The sequence below is a fragment of the Hippopotamus amphibius genome, chromosome 8 (genome assembly GCF_030028045.1).
Source record: "Hippopotamus amphibius kiboko isolate mHipAmp2 chromosome 8, mHipAmp2.hap2, whole genome shotgun sequence".
In the NCBI taxonomy this organism is placed as follows: domain Eukaryota; kingdom Metazoa; phylum Chordata; class Mammalia; order Artiodactyla; family Hippopotamidae; genus Hippopotamus; species Hippopotamus amphibius.
This window is the reverse complement of record NC_080193.1, coordinates 84781534-84802939: the sequence shown is the minus strand read 5'-3', so window position 1 is coordinate 84802939 and position 21406 is coordinate 84781534. Positions and strand designations below refer to the sequence as shown.

Genomic DNA, 21406 nt, shown 5'->3' with positions numbered 1-21406 from the left:
GACTTCCCTGGTTGCGCAGTGGTTAAGAATCCACCTGCCAATGCAGGGGACATGGGTTCAACCCCTGGTCCAGAAAGATCCCACATGCCGCAGAGCAACTAAGCTCGTTTGCCACGACTGCTGAGCCCGCGTACCTAGAGCCCATGCTCCACAACAAGAGAAGCCACTGCAATGAGAAGCCTGCGCCCTGCAACAAAGAGTAGCCCCTGATCGCCGCAGCTAGAGAAAGCCCACCCACAGCAACAAAGACCCAACACAGCCAATAAATAAACTAATTAATTAATTTAAAAAAATAGAATATGCAAAGGAAAACAAGATAAAAAATGCAGTTGTTACAGGGGATGTGCATATTCAGTCATTCAAGATAATTAGTCATTCAAGATAATTAGTCATATGAATGAACATTGAAATAATCATCTACTTGCTAGAATATAATTTTGAACAGTAAAATCATAACTCTTGTCCAAATATAGAATGAATGTCAAAGATTTGCATTCAACTGACTTATTAATGAAGGAACTAGTCAGATATAAAGAAGTAAATATTTACAGACAATTTAATAAAGAAGTATGACTTTGACTGCTGGATTATATACAGAACTGGTTACTGACCTACAGGGCAACAAACCGTTATCTTTGAGGTTATCATTTCCACTGAACAGGAATTATTTGCATCTCTACCAAAAAAACATCTATCAGCTAGCTTGTCACTTCACAAGGTCTGAGACCTTTAATCAGCAGCACACAGTGAGGTGAACGAGGTATTATTCCTTCTATTATCCTTGGGTGGCCTTTGCCCCCAGAAGACATTGAAATGAGGTTTTCTGCCTTACGTCCAAGTTTTATATAATAATTCTTACACTTACTGAGAATCACTTTCTGTTGAAAAGGTGTCAACATCGTTTCTAATGAAGGTTTAAATGTGCTCACTTTGCAAGTGGGCGTTTATTCTAAAGCAGCAGAAGGTGAAATCTGGCATACCTTTTCCTACCTCCTGTAGTTACTCCTGTGCTCTGGTGGGTTTTCAAAATAACTGTAGATTTCCATGCCTGGTGACCCTCAGCCCTAGATGTGTGCTTGGCTATCTGAGGTGGCTCAGAGAACAGTCATGACAGAGTGCCCACTTGAAGAGCTGTGAATATCAAGAGATTCTACTGCTTACACTCACACCACATGGCAAGGTAAATCTGCTTCCCGCTTTTGATCCATCCCTGTGGACGTTGGTGTGTTTCCATAGGAAATTAATATTTTTGAACTTAGGCATTCATTCTTTCTCCCCTATACATATGCTAATTACATAACATGTAGGTTTCTCCCCATAATCATTTATATTCATATTCATGAACAATGTTGCCTCCGTCTTGCTATTTGGCTTCTGTTGAATCTCATCTGCGTTATTCTCAGAAATTAATTGTGAGCTAGCATGGAAAAGAATAAATATTCTGAGTGTATCAACTAGGAAACATTGATCTATAACTAAAAATTATGTTCTAAAACAATTGTAGGGTTTGACGTTGTGCGTTGTTTTATTTTCCCCCATTAAGTTTGCTGTAATGTCAGGGTCTGCTTGCATTCAGAGCATTCACTGCGTCTACAAAGAAGTGGCTCTTGGCTTTTACGCTGCTCCTGGCTTCAGCTTGCTCTCTGAAGGCAGCCAAGGGCAGAGAGGGCCCTTCACATTCTCAGCGGGGGACCTGGCAGAGGGGAAGATGCCAGAATCATAGAGTTCTCGGCGTAAATAGTTCCAAGATCTGAATGCATTCTTTCCTAACAATCGAATGAATGGGTTTGTTCTCCCCTTCTTTCTGGAGCGCTAACCTCGTGTTGCGTTGGTCCGCTCAATAGCATTCTTCAGCGAAGATGTTTGGAGATAGAATGTAAATTTGTCCCGGTAAACCGCAGATGGGAGTGTGATATAGGGTCAACATTCACAACTGCTGGGAGTTCTCAGGGTTAGGGCCTGCTGTTGAAATATCTAGAAATGTTTACCAAAAAGAGGAGTGTTTCTGTTTGGCTCAGAATAAAAACACAATTTTATGTGTTTATGTAAGTATTCACAAAACTTTGTTCTCATGCTTGGGATAGCTCCGTTAGGATTCTTTCTTAAACACTTTAGATTACCTGTCTTTATTATTGTTTTTGGTAATGAGGTCTAACAAAGCTCAAGCTTTTATCTGTATGCTAACTTTTATAACTGAAAATGAGAGTAGGTACAAAAATCAAAGGCATTTAGGTCTTTCTGCATTTTAACTTTAGAAAATGTTAGGTTCATGTAATGATTTTTTTCCCCCAGATAATTTAAAAGGCTTCATTTAAACCTTGATGGTAAATTGAATGAAAGGTTTATTATATTTCAGTGTGATTTGTAGGGTAGCACTGGCAACACATCTTATACACCTTTATTTTAAATGTTACTTACATCACGGAAGAACGGTATCAATTATCATGTAGATTCTTGGGGGCATTTCTTTTTTTTTTTTTTTTTTGGCGTGACATGAAAATTTATAAGCATCAATTAATTATTTCCATTGTTTATTTTGAAACATTCTGATTTTAACATCCTAATTTTTTGCCCTGATTATGTTTTTATAATAAATTGACTAGAAAATTGAGAAAGTATTTGCAAAGCCTGGGGAAGCTAATCATCATCTGTGATATCCAAACAGAAAAAACACTACTCTTAATATTTTATCCATGCATGCAAGTGTATATTTATATAGAATTAGGACCATCCTTCATGCAGAGTTTGTATTCTGCTTGATATTATCTCACTTATGGATACTTTGAAACCATAAAAAAAGAGGTTGCAGAAATGTATCTTTTCAAATGGAAAATGTTCCTGCTATGTTATTAAACAAGAAAGCAATATGTATTTTTATCTCATTTTTGGGTGAAAACATCATTGCACCATGCTTGATTTATGTCTTTCCAGATTCTTTCCTATTGAGATGTATGCTCCATTCTTTATGCTCTTTTTGCTTACTTGTGTTTTCTCATTGTTCTATGGTGGAGCATGTGTTACTTTTTAGACTTTGTCAGTAGGGGTTGAAATAACTGAACAACAATCATCTCTATCCAAACTTTTGTAAGCAGCTTTTTCTCTGATTATTTTCTTAGAATAAATTCCTAGGAGTGGAATCCCTGGATCTAAGTGGTGAATATTTTGTGTATTTTATAGTCTAATTATGTTCTTCTTGGAAAGGAGCTTTTAAATGTGTTTTTTGCAAAGTAAAGCACATTGCATTTTGGCCAGTTTTACCCTCTTGTCTTGTCTTTATCAAATGCTTTTTGCATCACCATCTTTTACCCATCTTCCACAGAGTTCCACACACTCCTCTCTCCCGCTGCTCCCCACATCCACCTTTTCTGGACAGAATTCTCCCAGTGCTGGCTAGTGGCTCCCCAACTCTGCGTCATGCTCTGTGCACTGTGCTCTGCCCCACAGCTCACCTTGGCCGTTCCAGAGGACTGTGGACTCTTTTCCCTCTAGCCCCAGGCCCTGTGCCAAACACAGGGCAGTGCAGTTCCAAAGAAATCATCTCCTCATTTAGAATTTGCAAAAATTAAAACAGCAGATCCAATCCTGAGATGAAGGTTTTGTGAGTTTTTCTTCTCTGTGAATTTAGTAGCTTGAGAAAATTAGTGTAAAATGTTGTCCCTGAATTTTCAAGCACTCTGGTCCTTATTTTTTATTTTTTTATTTTTTATTTTTTAAATTTTTATTTTTTGGGGGGGTGGTCCTTATTTTTTAGAAGCTGTTTAGAATAAACGTATTATTAGAAACATAGAGCCCCAAATTAGAAAGTTCATTAGAAATGGGTCAAGTATTTTTGTTACAAAAATACCTAAATTGTCTTTATTACAATACCACCTTTTATGGGTAAAAATCCAACCGTGCGGTTAGAAGGAACAATCTCTACAGCAGTAGCCATGTTGGCCAAAATTACTTTCGCCTCAAATGCTAAGGCTGTGAACCAAAATAGTCTCGTCTCCTGATGCATTGAAGAGAAACAGAATTAGTTTATGATGAATATTCCAACCAGATGTCCAGGAATTTGGTAACTGCGGTTACAAAGGAAGACGGAAGGAAGGAAGACACATTTTCTTTTCTGTATTGTAACAGTGGGTTTTAAATATTACGGGTATTCTGAAGCGAGAAAGACATTAAATTCTCCTAATCTCTGTAACTGAATATCCCCTACGTGTTAGGCCCTGTGCTAGGAGTTTTGGGGAATAATGTCAGTTGGAAGAGAACTTCCTCCTTGCTGATCAGTGTCATAATTAACTCAGGAGAAAAGCAGGTGCCTTTACATTCAGTGCAGGGACAGCTTATTCCCAGCTGTAGAGATACAGGAAGATATTCTGGAAAGGAAGTAGTTTTTGAGCTGAGCCTTAGATGAGCTGATAAGATCTTGAATAGATAGAGATGGTTAAAATGTATACGTAAGAGGAATGCAAGACTATGATAAAATTGTTCAAAGCATGTTTGGGAAAAACGAGTAGACCTATCTGACTGGCATGGAAAGTTCAAATGGGAGAGGAAGGAGAGAAAACCCTGGAACGGTAGGTTAATTAAAGCCATAGCATGCAGGACTGACTCTCAGTGCAGAGGCTGGTATTTCTCAGAGTTGTGTTTGTTTAGACTCACGTCATCAGCATGATGTTGGGGTGTTAAAGTGCAGGCTCCTGGGCTACACTGCAGATCAGAATCAGACGGCAGTCCTCTGAAATCTACATCTTAATAATTGTCCTGAGTGATTCCAGTGCACACTAGAATTGGAGAACACCAGCTATTGAAACATTCACCATGGAGGCAGTCAGGGAATGCTGTGCACAGGATCCTGGCCGGCAGGAGGGAAATGAAGGTCTAGGTGGAAAAGTGGGCCTTCAGAGGTGACAGTAGGAGCCAGAACTTGTGAATGAAGGAGGGGGGAGTCTGTGGAATACAGTGACTGGTGGTCAGAGGTGGTGAGAGGGAGGAGCGGTCATTAGGACTGAGCTTCTGTGACCTGGGGCAGACCAACAGAAATATGTATAATAAACGAATTTCCCTGGACACCTACAGGGTCACTGGGAACCTCGGGTCCTCTGCAAAACTGTGTTTAACCCCCACCCCTAAGAGAAATGCCCACACCAAAAATGTCTGGACTTTGCCAAGGGAGTCTCACATCTGCTCAGGAACCAGTCTGCACCCCTAGTACCCCTCTTGCCCTGTCGGACGCCATGATATGAAGGGAGCTTTGCTGGGTCCCTTGGTCTCTGCCCAGGCTCTCTGTCCAGACCTTGAGCACCTTGGTCTTGCCCACTGCCCTCCAGGCCCAGCAGCTTTCTGATGCTGTCCCACCAGCTGATCTGGGAGATGCTGTTGTTGCTCTGAGTTTTGTGGTCCCATCAGTATCCTTCCCTGCTGATCTGCGTGTCAGCAGCATCTCTGGCTGCTTCCCCAGGCAAAGCAGATCTGTGCCCAGGACTTTAATTCAAAGGCCACAGTGGCTGATACAGATGCTCTACGTTTGTCCTGCTAGGTGGTGTCATGAAGTGCCCACATGGGGCACTGTGGCCTGGAGGTCTAAGGAAGAATGGGTTCTTCCCTTTGGAGAGCCCTCTGCCAGAAGGGTCTCCAAGCAGCATTCTTTAGCTCTGTGTTTTGTAGATGGAAGCAAAATGAGTCTTCCATGCTCTCTGACTTCCTCAGGGCTCAGACTCGAGTTCAGTGGGGCTGCCAGGAGATACTCTGAGTGCAGAACCTCCTCTCCCCACTGAGAGAGTGGAGGCTGGTGTGGGGTGTCGAGTTCGTTGTGCATGGCCCTCCTCCTCCCCTGAAAACGTGTGTGCCTTTAAAGCACACAGGCAAGACACCCTCAGTTCCCAGCAGGTGATGCTTTGGCAGGCCAGTCGCACCTCCCCCCCACATCACCATGTATGCCCAATCCTCTGTGGAGGACGCTCACCTCAGATCCCCACTTCATATGGGAATTAAAAGGCAGGTCCTGTTTGAAAGAGGAGAGACGGAATTATTTCACTTAATTGTTTAAAGGAGACAGTACATTTATATGCTATAAAATTCAAAAGGTACACAAGGGTATCCTGTGAAAAGTCTCCTTCCCAATTCCATCCCCTGCATTCTGCATTGGAGTGAATCTGTTTGTGTACCAAGTAAAAATGTATCCATATGTTCTACCACCTTTTCTTAAAAGGAAAATGGTGGCATACTGCACACACTGTTCTGTACCACGCATTTTAAAATTCCATATCAGAGCTTCCTCATCCTTTTTACAGCTGCAGAGTATTTGATTGTATGAATATACCATAGTTAGATGTAACTGGTCCCTATAGGTAGAATTTGGCATTTTTCCAGGCTCTTGCTATTACAGATGATACAACAATGGACAACTTGTAAATACCTTGTTACAGACACAGGCAGGTGTGTCTTCATGGTCAAGTCCTAGAGTGAGATGGTGGGTCAGAGGTTAAATGAATGTGTAATTTTTAAAAAATACCACCAGGTTCTTCCCCATAAGGGTTGTGCTACTTTGCACTCATATGATTAAAAGACAGGAGTCCCTTTCCCACCAGCTACTGTTTCATCAAGAGAATGTTGTCAAACTTCTGGACTTTGTTAAGGCTGATGGGGTACCTTCTCAGCAGTTTGTGGGGGAGGGGGAGGGAGGGCGGGGACCTGTGGGAACCTCTGGGTGTCCAGAGCACTTCTTTACACACAGCATACCCAACACCGATGTTTAGTAAAAATAAAAGAGTCCACCAGCTTTTTAATTTTTTTTGTTTTATGTTTTAAATTTTATTTATTTTTTGGCTGCGTTGGGTCTTCGTTGCTGTGTGCAGGCTTCCTCCAGTTGTGGCGAGTAGGGGCTACTGCTCGTTGCGTTGCGCAGGCTTCTCATTGTGGTGGCTTCTCTTGTTGGGGAGCACAGATTCTAGGCACACAGGCTTCAGTAGTTGTGGCACATGGGCTCGGTGGTTGTGGCTCGTGGGCTCTAGAGCACAGGCTCAGTAGTTGTGACGCACGGGCTTAGTTGTTCTGCGGCATGTGGGATCTTCCCAGCCCAGGATCGAACCCATGTCCCCTGCATTGGTAGGCAGATTCTTAACCACTGTGCCACCAGGGAAATCCCTTATTTTTGTTTAAAATGTCATTTTTTATTTTATTTTTTAAATTAACAAACAGTGAAATTGATTTTGCTTTGGGGGTATAGTTCTCTGGATTTGAACACCAGGATAGATTTGAGTAACCACCGCCACAACACAGAACAGCTCCATTGCCCCAGAAAGTCCCCCACACTCTCCTTTTGCAGTCACACCCTCCCCCGCCCCCTAGACCCATCCCTGTAGTTCTGTCTTTTAGAGAACGTCATATAAATAGAACCACACAGTATGTAACCCTTGGAGACTGGCTTTTTCCATTCAGCCTAATTTCCTGGAGATTTCATCCAAGCTGCTGCCTGCATCAGTATTTTGTTGCTTTTTATTGCTGAGAAGTATTCCATTGTATGAAAGTAGCACAGTTTGTTTACCCCTTGAATGACACTGGCATTGTTTCCAGTTTTGAGTGATTATTAATAGAACTACTGTAAACATTTGTGTACTGATTTGTGTGTGAATGTAAATTTTCTCTCCTCAGCAGTTTCCTTTCCACTTCTTATTATGAATAAATGTAGGTGTGTATTCGTATGTTCAGGAGGCATTCATAGTTCCTTTTCTATAAAGTACTCATTTCCTTTACTCATTTTTCTTTTTGATTGTTGGTAACTTTTATCTTAGACAGGTTGGTTTGAGGGGCTGACAGGACATCTGAATGAAAATATCTAGCTTTCAGTTTAAAGAAGCAGGACTAAAGTTTGAGAGAGATTCCTGGAGACACAGTTGTTGTTGTTGTTGTTGTTGTTTGCACTTTGCTTTTTTACCGTTGCATAGTATTCCACTGAATGAATATACAATAGCTTATTCAACCAGTTTTTAAAAATTAATTTTTATTGGCATATCTAAACATGGGCATGTCCATAGATTCTGTTTTCAGGCTCTGTGTGTTTTTCTCCATTGAAGAGTTTGTATAGATCCATGGCCTCATCTCCCCCTCCTTTACCAGCATGACTCTCAAGTCTGTGTCGCCAGTGCTGTACAGCAGAAACTAACACAACACTGGAGACAGAGATTTGAGAGTCACACCAGTAGAGAGTAAAGGGATGAGGCCATGGACCTACACAAACTATTCAACAGTTTTTCTCTGCAGAGCCTGAAAACTGAATCTGTGGAAATGCACGTGTTTAGGATCTAAAGGAGAAAACCAAGCAAAAGACTTCACGGAGGTCAGAAAAGAGCCAGGATGATGTAGGGTAACATTAATGAAAGCTGAGTATTAAAGGTCTGCTAAGTAAAGGATGTAAATCTACAGGGCCCAGTGTTCAGAAAAAAAAAGGTACATCTCTTTCCAAGAATTCCAAGCAAAAACCCCACATTTCAGTCTGATTGGACTGGTTTAGGTCACATAACCACCCGCGTACCAATCATGATCAGCCTACTCAGGTCTTGTGCTCCAACTCCACAATTTTCCAGAACCTCATGGATCCCTGAGGGGAGGTATGAGGCTATTGGGTCAAAGTCAGATGCTGAAGAAACAACCAGAAAATGTCTAGTAAGTGGCCTTTTGAGAACAGTGTATCATCTAAGTCTAGTTAGACAGCAGCTGTGTTTCAAGGTGAAGAAGTGGAGGCAACAGGTGTAAAAATTTCAATCCAAGAGTCTGGCTCAAGTTTTGGTAACCCAGAAACTTACATGAAGCTTTTCTCCCCCCGCACCCTGCCAAAGATAAGGCAACATCCATGCATAATCATAGCACAGGAGGTGGTCATGGGGAGGAACATCATGGGGACTGTGAAGCCTGAGGGATAATTGAGGAGGAGGATGACAGCAGAACTGAAAGCCGGTGAAGCCCAGGTGCCAGATGAAGGACATGCAGCAACACAAGGCTTCCCCCCACTCTTGCCCCCTCCTATCCGTTCTCCTCACTGCTGTCAGAACTCTTGTCATGTTGTTACCCAAGGAGAGCTACGTCAGTGGCTTCACGTTGCTCCCCAGATGTAGGCTTTAGGAAGTGGACGGGCCTTTAGGGCCCTGTGGGCAGTATCTCCTTCCTGCCCCAAAGGACCATCAAGATGCACAGGCTCATCCCTTCCCCTCCTATACAGCAGCAGTCGCCTGTCTCTCCCCTAGACTCTCCACGTAGATGTGGTTGTGATTGTCTGGCTCAGACTGGATCCTCTAGCACTGTGTCTGGCATACAGCAGGCGCTCACACACGGGCACTGGAAGGAAGAAAGGATGCCCTCTACTCTGTGAAATTTGCTCTAGCCTCGGTGTTTATCTCTAAGGTCTGATTCTCACCCGTTGTTCACTCAAATCAGGTGTCATTTTATTAGAAACTAAGCAAGAGAAGTAATGAATGAAGGTATTAGGGGAAAGAAAGACCAAGCCTTTAGTATCCTATTTTATGTTTATATGGGAAAAAAAAAAAAAAGAGTAGAAGGCAAGATGCCAAAATATAAACAGTGTTGACTCTAGGTGGTGGAAATAAGGATCTGGTTCTTTTCTCATACTTTTCAGTGCTTTCTAATTTTTCTACAACGCATGTGTTTTACTTTTTGGTGTTTTCCAGGTTTTCCATTGCATTGAGGAAAGTGTTTCAATTTTTTAATTGTAAACTTTCAAAATAATCCACACAAAACTTTATAACAAAAGCACAGCAAGCTCCTCATTCTCTTAGACGTATTCATCTATTGGTTACCTTAAGACTTCACTTAATGAATTTTGCTGTAAGAACGCTAAAGGAAGAAGAAAATGGATGACATTAAGGAGTTAAAAATATTTTAAACATGCATTTAAGGAAGGAAGCAAAGGAGGGAGGGAGAGAAAGAGGAAAAAAATAGGGAAGGAAGGAGGGAGGGACAGAGGAAGGAAGAAAACCGTAATCTAAAATATAAAGGATTGATTAAATCAAGCCCGGTGCCTGTACCCAATGAAGTAGGGACATTATTTGAAATTCTGTCTCTGGAGACAGAGTGGCAGTGCCCGGACAGGCATGAAGGAGCTTCAGCACCACCACATCTAAAATGCCTTCTCAAGCCACCCCAAATAAACTTACCCCGTAAGTAGCGATGGTGTGCTTGCTGTGAATGTGGCCCCCGGAGAAGCTGAACTTCCTCCTCCAGCCAGCTGCAGCCCCCACCCCTGCCTGCCAAGAGAGGATGACGCCACCTCTGTGGAGATGATGACAGTCCTTGTGACATAATATTAAATAAGAAAATAATAGATTGGGGACTCCCGTGGTGGTCTAGCAGTTAAGATACTGGCCTTCCAGTTGGGCAGGAGGCGCAGGTTCCATCTGTGGTTGGGGAACCAAGATCCCACATGCCGTGTGTCGTGGCCAATAAAAATAAAAAATAGATTGAAGGGCATTCCCTGGCGGTTCAGTGGTTAGGACTTGGTGCTTTCACTGGTGTGGCCCGGGTTCAATCCCTGGTTGGGGAACTGTGATTCCGCAAGCTGTGGGGCATGGCCAAAAAAAATTTTTTTTTTAAAGTACAGAATTCAAAAAAAAAAAAAAAAAAAGATTGAAGAAATAGTGTAATTATAGCTATGCATTAAGAAAATAAACATAGAATTTATTTCAAAAGACAGAAAAACTGGAAGAAAAGACATAACGTGAATAGTGTGATTGTTGTATTTTTCCTGTTTTCAAATGTCTACACCTGTACATTTTTAAAATATGTATTATAAAATAAACCAATATAAAAATTGTATTTCAAATGTCAAATCAATTATATCTGACTCAAAATTATACCTATAGACAGGGGAGCACTCATTGGCTCACATCATTCTTTTCCCTCCCGCAGGATGTGCTGGGTGGCGTCCTGGTCACCGCTGTCCTCATCGTCCTCACCTACCCTGCCTGGACCCTCATCGATCGTCTGGACTCAGCCAGCCCCCTCTTCCCTGTGTGTGTCTTAGTGGTGCCGTTCTTCTTGTGCTACAACTTCCCCTCGTCTGATTACTACAGCCCCACCAGAGCGGACACCACCACCATTATGGCCGCCGGGGCTGGGGTGACCATAGGATTCTGGATCAACCATTTTTTCCAGCTCGTGTCCAAGCCCACGGAACCTCTCCCTGTTATTCAGAACATCCCACCGCTCACCAGGGACCTGTTAGTTTTGGGTTTGAGCAAATTTACGGTGGGAATTGTGCTGATCCTCCTGGTTCGTCAGCTTGTACAAAATCTCTCCCTGCAAGTGTTATACTCCTGGTTCAAGGTGGTCACCAGAAACAAGGAGGCCAGGCGGAGACTGGAGATAGAAGTGCCTTACAAGTTTGTCACCTACACGTCTGTCGGCATCTGTGCTACCACCTTCGTGCCAATGCTGCACAGATTTCTGGGATTACTCTGAGACAAACGGTCGGAAATTAGCTCACTGAACATGAGAGCAAGATATCAAAAAGTTGTTGAGTGGGAAAGTTTTGACAACACATTTTTCTTTAAAAAAAAAAAAAAGTTCCTTAAGTCACATGTCTGTTTTCCTGATATCTGAGATGAATGTTGCTGCTGTATGGAAGGAAAAATGGTCTCTCGGGGATCCCTAGCCTGTAAAGGTCATGTTACAGGTGAAGCCAGTCTAAACCCACAGTTGAGTGGTTTAGGGGTGCCCCACCCTTCTGTTACGTGGACTCTGGACCAGTCCTGGGCTGGCAGGAATCATGGCTGGCTTAGAAACGGCCACGAGCCCCCCTGGGTTCCAGAGAGCCCAAAGAGAGGGGCGTGACCCGGGAGGCTGGATGCTGGGCGTTGCTTTCCTGCTGTGACCTTGCCCAGAACTGCATCTTGTTTCCAAAATGGGAATGTTGGTCCGAGAGAAAGGGCGGCGCCATGTAAAACTGCGTTCCTTGGGCAGGGTGACTTTCTTGTTATGATCACATTAGACCACGCCTGCTTGCAGGGAAAGAGCGCTGTCAACCTCGCTGGGAAGAAAGGCAGGGGCCAGGTCACCTGCAAGAGCCTGCTCTTCTTATGCGTCCTGGTCTCTGTTGGGTGCATATGGAACAGGGATCCGCTCCTCCTTGTTTGTACACTTTGCAGGATTCCAGGTGCCATTTCTGTCCTCCTCTGACCCGTGAACCCAACTGGCTGCTGCTTCCATCTCACTTCATCTGGGCTCCTCTGAGTGTTCTGCCCTTTCCTGCGTCAGAGTGACTTGGGGCAAGCCCTCTGCCATTCTTCAGCCTTTTTGCTTCCTTACAAACTGGGAAGGCAGTGTCGTCTGCCTGTGAAAGTGGATCACAGCCTTCCTGGGGCCTGACAGAGAGAACAGGCCTCCCTCCCGGATACTGTTTCTCCATTTCTTAGTTACTTTTCATAAATCTGTTTTCTCATCGGCTAAATAGAATTGGGGGCTCCGTTTCCATTTCCCACCTCTCATCTCTTGGCAATTTTAAGGGTAATTAATGCAAGAACAACGTCAGCCTCTCTTAGGAAAACAAGCCAACCAAACACAACACCCTTTAAATCTCAGGAGAGTCCTTAGATTTAGGAAGGTGGTCATCAGGCAGACAACCCCCTGCAGGGGTTCCTCTTCAGTTCTTAAGAATGAGGAGGCACAGGTATCAACAATGTTTTTAAAAGTGAGTGTCAACCTGTGGTTAACAAAGTGTCTTTTGCCTGTAGTGCTGGGAGTCGCTGAAGCCAGTGGTTTCTAACCCTCCTGCATCGTCACCATGCACACACACACTCTGGGGGAAGTTAGCCTGCCTGGAGGGTTAGGCTCTTACCTCTGCATCCAGTGTGAAAACTGAACACCTGTTCGTCCTGATATCAAATACACACCCTGGCCTTTTGGTCGCAGTGATCTTTGGTGTTTGACTTAATGCTCCAGTTTCTTGAGAAGAATAATTGTTAGTATGACATCCTGTTTTTGCTTCAAATCCTTCTGACATTTTTCAGTGAGAAGGCAGGGGTCAAAATGACCTGCCTTTTGCCTGTTTTTATGTCGTACTCTGAACACTCTTTGTAGCACCGTGATGGGGAGATGCCCCAGCTCACAGGCACCCGCACCCTAGGCCACCCCACAATGCAGTGCACGGGGCACTTCCCTGTACCTCCATCCCCGCAGTCTGCCAAACCCAAGGTCACAGCACTGGGTAATATTTACTCAAAATGATTTTAGTTGATTTCTCTGAAGCCAACTGGCAAAAGGATCAGCTTTTTCCACTTGTATCGTTTGAGAAGAAGGGCCATCATTATTGTCACAGCAGTGGGTGTGGGCGAGTCATTTGTGTGTGTGTAAATTTTACTGCTGTCGCTTTTGTTTTAAGTCCCAACAATAGATTGCGCGATCAGCTGCATTACGGATTTAAGGCTGTATTTACACAATTTGGATTGAGGATGAATATGTTAGCCATAGCTCATTAAAGAGGGACCCATAGATTTGTCATGGTTGATCACTTTTTAAAGTCTCTTGTTACAGCAACTGAAGGATAAAAAGTATATATTGGTGAGGCCCAGCATAGTTTTTGAGCACTATGGCTCTGTGGCCTAGAGTCAGGCAGAAACTGATCAGAAAAGTCATTACTTCATTCAGCCTGCAGCTTGGCCAGCCCTCCTCATTCACTTCACACAGTGCTTCACTCTGTTAGACCCTCACAGCCTCTCAGTCTCTCACACACACACACACACACACCCCCACACCCACACACCCATACCCACACCCCCCCCCCTTGCCCCTTCAAAGACCACGCCATCCGTCTCTGACCTTTGGATTTTCTCTCTGGGGAAAGACTGCCCCCTGCTGGCTTAGCCTCAGCCTTGGTCCAGAGCCTCTCCCTTGAGGAGTCTTGGAGGTGAAGCTTCAAAATCCAGCTCACTGTGATGTGTCCAATCTAAGCTTAGGACGTGTGGTCTGGCCAGTTCTGCATTTGGGAACGGTGACACCGAAGCCCTCGGGGTCATTGGCCCCTCCAGGTAGAATGGCATGTCTTTTTCCTGACTGTCCTCCTCCCACTCCCAGCCCACCACCTCTTTGGACCAGGCCATCCATCCTGTGACTGTCATTCTAAACAGGCATCATTTCAGGCCAGTTTTGCTCAGACTTGCACCATAACAGAATATGCAGAAGAAAAAAATGCAGAAGAGACCATGAAATAAAAAACTCTATGAACAGCTGAAATCACCCCTCAACGTGCCGGCAAATTGCACTGCAACGCAGGATTTTCTTGTCCAAATAGGCGACGCATGCTTTCTGAGTGTAACCAAAGCATGTGGTGCTTCAGGGCCATATGCTCCTGGTTTCTATTTTGGAACCTTTCAGCTGTCTTGCTTATGTCCGTATGTAAATGTATTCTTTTAAAAATCACTTTTGTTTATGATTTATTAAATGCTTTTAAAAGCCAGTGTTCTGCTACCTTGGAATTTTTTTTTCCCTAGATCTTTTTCCCCCAGACCCTCAGGGTTCATGGGACCTGAGTTGAAAAGAGGCGACAAAAATAAGCAGGAGGCTGTACAGTTCTATCCCTGTCATGATTCAGCCTCATGCAGAGGTCGGTGAGCATCGTAGCAGCCACAGGTGTGATGAAGAGGAAGTAAGTGGTAAGACTGCATGCTTAATTACCCTCCTTCAGCTCCATGACGCCGGCTTCTCTTTGCTCAGCTCCCTGAATTAGTCTCATGAAACTTCATTTTAAAAATATTTTACTATGATCCTGGCTCTTTCAGGGACCTGTAAATACTCTGTGTTGCTCTTCGGTGATCATGAACCAAGCCCTGGTTCTCTACTAAGAGGTTAACCAGGACCAAGTGGAGTGTGGGTACAGACGCATCTCATTTAGGGGATAGATGTTCTCCTAAAAGCTGCCTGTGTTTTGATTGTTTACACGTGAACTTTAAGTGCACCGAGGGGTTTGCTGTTTAAAAATCATAGGGCAATTCTTCATTTCTGTAAACATAAGGCTCCTTAATGGGTTATTTGGGATAACACCATGCATGCACTGTTTTCTTCGAGTGGGGCACACCTGTAGTGCAGACTTGACTGTGTACAGGATGCATATTAAGAAGAATGAGAGCTGAATGTGGATCATGAATAGAATGTTAAATTCTTAAAACTGTAGCCTCATGAGACAAGGAAAAGCTCTATGAAACTAAAACCCCTTTTTCCTTTTTCACGCTTGTCTACATGGCATGCAAAAGCCAGCAAGACAATCAAGGATGTAGCTGGAGCTCTGGCTGGGACACTTCCTCACGGCACACACTCAACCCACCTCCTGGCCTTGCTCTCTCTCGCTATGACCTCAGGGTCCCCTTGGTGGGAGCAGAAGCCAGATTCTTTCCCAGTGGAGAGGTTCAAATAATGTCACTGCCTCTTCAACACACACAAAACCAGCCTTAAAGTGTGAGGGGTGGGGCAGGGTGACAGCAGGCTGCTGCTGTCATGCCATCTACTTGCATCCGTGAGCCTAAGTAGGAGCAGGGCCTCCTGGGCTTCCAGTCTGGCGTCTCTCGTGGGAACCAGATGGATGACGCTGTGAGAGGGGAAATTGTCCACAGGGCACACTAAACCCAGGCCATTTTGACATCTTAATTTGGTACCGATAAAAATATTTGGCTGGAAAACTATTTTTGTTGTAGGAGGATAAAACCACAGCTTAATGTAAATTTTTCATGAAGTCAGTCAATCATTTCTGCTGCTATTAAATAGGTATTAGGATTTTAAAAATTATCTATTGGCTGCATTGGGTCTTCATTGCTGTGCACAGGCTTTCTCTAGTTGTGGCAAGCAGGGGTTACTCTTCATTGCAGTGCACAGGCTTCTCATTGCAGTGGCTTCTCTTGGTGTGGAGCATGGACTCTAGGCACACAGGCTTCAGTAATTCTAGCACACAGGCTCAGTAGTTGTGGCACGTGGGCTCTAGAGCACAGGCTCAGTAGTTGTGGCTTAGCTGCTCCACAGCATGTGGGACCTTCCTGGCCCGTGGATTGAACCCGTGTCCCCTGTGTTGGCAGGCGGATTCTTAACCACTGCGCCACCAGGAAGTCCCTAAATAGGTATTAGTATTTTTATCAGAGTATTCCTTTCTACTTTATCTCAGACATCATAGTTTTTTCACTGATAGAAATTCAAAATATCCATCTTCCATATCTCTACTTGTTCAGTCTTTCCTTTGGCTTCTTAAACATACAGAATAGAGTTATAATATCTTTGTCTATTAATTTGATCAGCTATGTCATTTTTTCAGTCTGTTTTTTATTCATTTTCCTCTTTCTTATTGGTTCTCCATCCCTGCACCACAGCCTGGACTCTCCAGACCATAAGCTGAACAATCACAGGCCTCACTTTCTGTCTCAGGGATCACTGGCCTTCGTTGCCTGATGTCGAATGTGTTGAAAACCACTGTTTTACATATTCCATTTGGACTTGTAGATGGGGTAAGCAAAGGAGGGAAATGTTTCTTGGGAAGAAAGAAGTAATGACTACATGTATGAATCAGCTAGGTTGCAAGATGCGGAAGTGACTTGAAGATGGGAGAGGAGATCAGGTCCAGCTGACGCATGCTTGTTTTCATTATGGCCCAGGACAAAGCCCATCCGGGGCCTCCCGGAGACAGGTGTGGTGCCCAGTCATCTCACCTGCACAATGTCTCTCCTCCTGCAGCATGGTCTGCTATTGGGCACCTTTCTGTCTGGCTTACCTTGCTTCACCTGCCGCAGGCTCACCTCCAGTGCTCTGTGTCCAAATGTCCCGCCCAACACTCACAGCTGAGAGATCTCCAACGAATCCCGTCCGTCTCTGAGTGGCCTTTCACCCCGCATGTATCCAGCACCAGTGTGGATGTCTGCACAGGTTTGCCTCCCTTACAACTGGTTTCTTGCTGGCCCTAAGTAGGTGCTTATTTTAGGGGTGAGCAGGATGTAGGAAATTTCTTTTTCTACCAGGTTTGGTATCAAGCAGGCATATTTCCACAACATCCTCACTTTTCTGTCTTAAAGAAAGGACAGATTTGCTTTGCACATCTGACAAGTCCTGTAATTCAAATGCTGGAGCAGTTCTCTCTTGCCAGCGCCTCCTAATGCCTGGAGGATGGCGGGGGGCGGGGCGGGGGGGGGGGCGGACACAGGACTTTTTCAAATGTGTTCTAAGGCAGAACATGTCATGTTCCTGATTTCCTTAAGCAGAGACAATCAAGACCAAACCTATGAATGAGGGGTGAAAAACTGGAGTGTAGGCCTCCAGCATATTTTTACTACACTGCATGGGTCACATGAGGGAGAAAAAACATACAGGGCTTCAGCCAGATGTTAGTCAATTAAACCCTTTGCTGGAGCTATTTGTTCAACCCACAGTCAACCTAGTGTTTACAGTCATCTTGTTTACTAGACAGTTGGAGAGCAGGAAATGTGAAAACAAAGCAGGCTGTAGTGGAAACGAAAATCAAAATCGCCCGGATTGTTGTCAAATACTTGCCGTGTGGCTCCTCTGCCTTTGTCCAAGGAGGTCGATTTCCCCACATGGACTCTGGTCAGAGGCCTCAGAAAGCTGCTCACAGATTGTCCCAGAGGTGAGCTGCTGCCTTTAATTTCACTACATATGCCAGCCTCTACTTTTAAAAAATATATATATACATAAAATTATTCAAGTTCCTTATAAAAGTCACAACTTAGAAGATATCAGATGTTACATGCTTTTCTTGTTTAGAGGGAATATTTTTGCCGAAGGTAGTTGTAGTGCCTTAAGGTCACCTGTCTGCTTTTGGATAAAATAGACCAAAGAGCCAAGTCAACACCCAAGCGCTGGGGTCAGTGACATTTACAGGAAACATCAAGCACAGAGGCTAACACTGAGACAAGACTGTCTGATGGGCCCATCACTGTCGAGGGCAGGAGCAGCAGTTAGGCAAGCCGGGTCCTAGTCAGGCTACTCCTAATTACAAGGTAAGAGCAGAATTTCCTATTCCCTGCATCTAGAGATCTAATCTACTGAGGTTGTATATTACTCAAGAACAAAGGTCACATCTAAGAAATATCTAAGATATTCCAATGTGGTATTCAAATATGTAAGACAATACCAAATGTGGATATTTATAGTCTTGCATCCTTTAGGGATGGTTTTTCATGGTCCCTAAGCCAATGCTATTTTAGGGGGAGGCATATGGAAGTCCACCAGAGCACTTTCTGTAATTGCAGAGTTGGAAACAACAGAAAGTTCATCAGCAGAGGAATCGTTGAACAAAGTATGGACTTCCATGCAATAGAATTTTGCATCATTTAAAAGAATGAGGTAGATCTAAAGGTACTGGCCTGGAAAAATGGGACATATTAAGTGAAATGTCACAATATACACTATGGAAAATAGAAACCAAAACGTTTTGCAAACCAGTAAGTAGAACATGACCCACAACTATGAGCACGTGTGTGGGTCTGCCTGTCCAAATTAAGGAAAATGTAAGAAACAACATAAACTGTTAACAATGCTTGCTTTAGAGGATTGTGGGAGGAAGGGTAAATTAGCTTGGGATGGTCCTACTTTGTACAATTTTTTTAAATAGTGAAGTTTTAATTTTTTGTGTTTTTCAGTATATGTAAAAAACAAAACTTGTTAAAAAAAAAAAACCTCAACATTTGGGTAAGTAGGTAAATGACACAAAACTCAGTGACCCATGGGCTCCACGTCACCCTTGTTAGGTGCCACAAACCCACTCTTAGCCATGTGACTGCTGGGCACATTATTAAGCTCTCTGAATGTCACCATAAGTCAGGGAGGATCCCTATTCTAACTGCCTCCTACAGTTGTTAAACCAAAAAATTAAAATGTTGAGACAAAATCATGTGAAAATACTTTGTAAACTGAAGAGCAGTGCAGGAATGTCAGGCTGTAGAAGTTATCTGTAAGCCAGAACAGGAATCAATTATATCTAATTTCCCTTTTAATACGAGGGCTTCCAGTTTTTACTATGCAGGTGTGCTTTGTCTTCTCCAGTAAAGGCTTTCTGGCAGGCAGTGCCCACAGGCTGCTCTGGCTCCGGTTCAAGTGCCTCACGGGGACAAGTGTAAGGTGATCTGGCAGTGCAGCCTCCACTCATAAGCTGAAGGTTCGTTTCTTCTTCTAACGTACCTGATATTGTTATTCTTCCTGCTGCTTCAGAGGGCAGGAACCTCCACATGATGGATGGAGTTGATCTTTCCCCTTTCATGCTGGGATATACAGTTAGGTATCAGTGGGTTTTCCATTACAAATTGTTTCTGACCATCCAAGGATTATCCAGGTGGCTGGCCGCTAACAGAACTAACGGTTCCGCCCACTTCAACAATGGCTATCATATGACTCACAAACCCTGATTTCAATCACAGTGAACTTGACACTGGGGGAGCATGTTTCACTAACGGTCATGGACCAGTAAGCCATCATGAGCAGACATGCTGATTCTAGAATTCATGTTTTTTTCCCTAATGTGTGCATCTGCTGGAATTCATATCAGAACAATACAATCTGTTGCGTTAATTTCTGTCTCCCAGCTTTACTGAGGTATAACCTCCATCTTAACTACCACCTTAATTAGTTACGGTATAGATATTTCCATCACCCCAATGTTTCCTCTTAACTCTTTGCAGTCAATTTCCCTTCCACAGGCTCCAGTCAATCAATCTGCCTTTGACTTTTCTAGAACTTCATATAAATGGAATCACATGTAGCCTTGTGTCTGGCTTCTTTCACTTAGGGCAGTGCTTTGAGATCCATTCATGTTGTTCTGAGGATCAGTAGCTCATCCCACCCCACTCCCCTCTTTTTTCTTCTGAGAAGCAATCCACAGTACAGATATACTATAGTTTGTTTATCCATTCATCCGTTTGAATAACACTGCTATGAACATTTGCATAAAAACTCTGTATGGCTATATAAGTAAACCTAGGAATAGAATGGCTAGATGGCAGATGTATGTTTCATGATTTAACACATTGCAAAACTATCTTCCAAAGTGGCTATATCACTTTACATTTCCACCAGCCACCCATGAAAGTTCCCACTGCTCCAGTATCACCAATACTTGGTACAGTCAGTCTTTTTAATTTTAGCCATTTTAATTCATATTTTGTTTTTTTTTTGCATTTCCCTGATGACTAATGATGTTGAGAATCTTTTCATGTGCTTATTTCACTTACCTTCTTTTGGAAATGTCTGTTCAAATCTTTTGTCCATTTTGTAAAAACTGAATTGTCTTAAGTTATAAGACATCTTATGACTGCTGGATACAAACCACTGACAAGCATTATTTTTAGTGGGCGTATCTCACTTCATTACTGAAATGTAAGAATCTGCTTACAACAGGATTGGGAAGAAACAGACGGCAGTCTGTATGTTCACAAATCTTGCTAAGTTGGACATTGCTGGTAGTAATGTGATCTTAGTAGTAGGTGCAGCAAAAGCCCCATAAACGATAATTCTTGTCTATTCTTGTTAGCTATTTCTACGGGAACTTACTTTAAAGTTTTACATTTTATTGTGTTTCATATCACCTCAATAGTAATTGAGAACTTTTCTCAAACATTACACCCAGCTTTTTTCAATACATGGTACCTACTGGAGGATTCTAGATCAAAGTATTAAAGTAAATTAGGAGGTTAAGACAAGCCAGACTGGCAGAAGCTTAGCTTCAGAGGAGGAGAGATCTAACACCTCCCTATAAAGTGAGACAGAAACTAGTAGCTCTGTTACCTCCCTATAAAAGACAAGTTTGTAGCTCTATTAAGTATGTAAAACCATGATTTTATAACACTGACTATAATATAATAAAATGTATGGCCTAGGGGAAAAATAAGTTTTTCGTTGTTTCCTAATGTTCATGGTGCACTGGTACCAACGTGTCCCTTTTAAGTGTACTAGCAGAACGGATCTGTGCTGCGGGTTCACAAACACCATCTCCGATCACAGACAAAGTAGCCAATACCTACGTACCCTCAAATATTTTGAATACATATGCATTTTTCTTTCACTTTAAAATGACTTCAAAGGCTGTAACCACTAGACCATCACCACTTCTTAAAGGTTTTCTAAAAATGCTGTTATTGTTTCCTGATGATGAAGAGACATCAAATGTAGAAAATAGGAACTAAAAATTCTTCGTTACTCCTGCGTGTATGCTCTAATCAGCTGTCTCATTTCATAAGGGAAAAGAACAGGATCCTGTCCTGCAGACGTGATGGTGGAAGGCTCTGATGTGAGGGGAGCATCTCTGTTTCTCAGAACTGCTCCCAGCTCCCCGCAGGGCTCTCATGGACAAGGCAGCTTCACACAGATGCCACATTTGTGTGGTACAAGCCGGCCTGACACAGGGATGCTGGAACCACCCTCAGAGCCAGAT

At 43.3% G+C, this 21406-nt stretch overlaps 1 protein-coding gene across 3 annotated transcripts in view; it reads left to right on the top strand.

Annotated features, from left to right (window-relative positions):
- Window positions 1–14442, top strand: part of SGPP2 (sphingosine-1-phosphate phosphatase 2) — a 126836-nt gene extending 112394 nt beyond the window's left edge. For all 3 annotated transcript variants that reach the window (XM_057747248.1, XM_057747247.1, XM_057747249.1), the window contains one exon: window positions 10906–14442. In XM_057747248.1, the coding sequence (XP_057603231.1) occupies window positions 10906–11457 (552 nt within the window). In that variant the 3' untranslated portion in view covers window positions 11458–14442. The remainder of the gene's footprint in view (window positions 1–10905) is intronic.
- Window positions 14443–21406: the final 6964 nt, after the last annotated feature.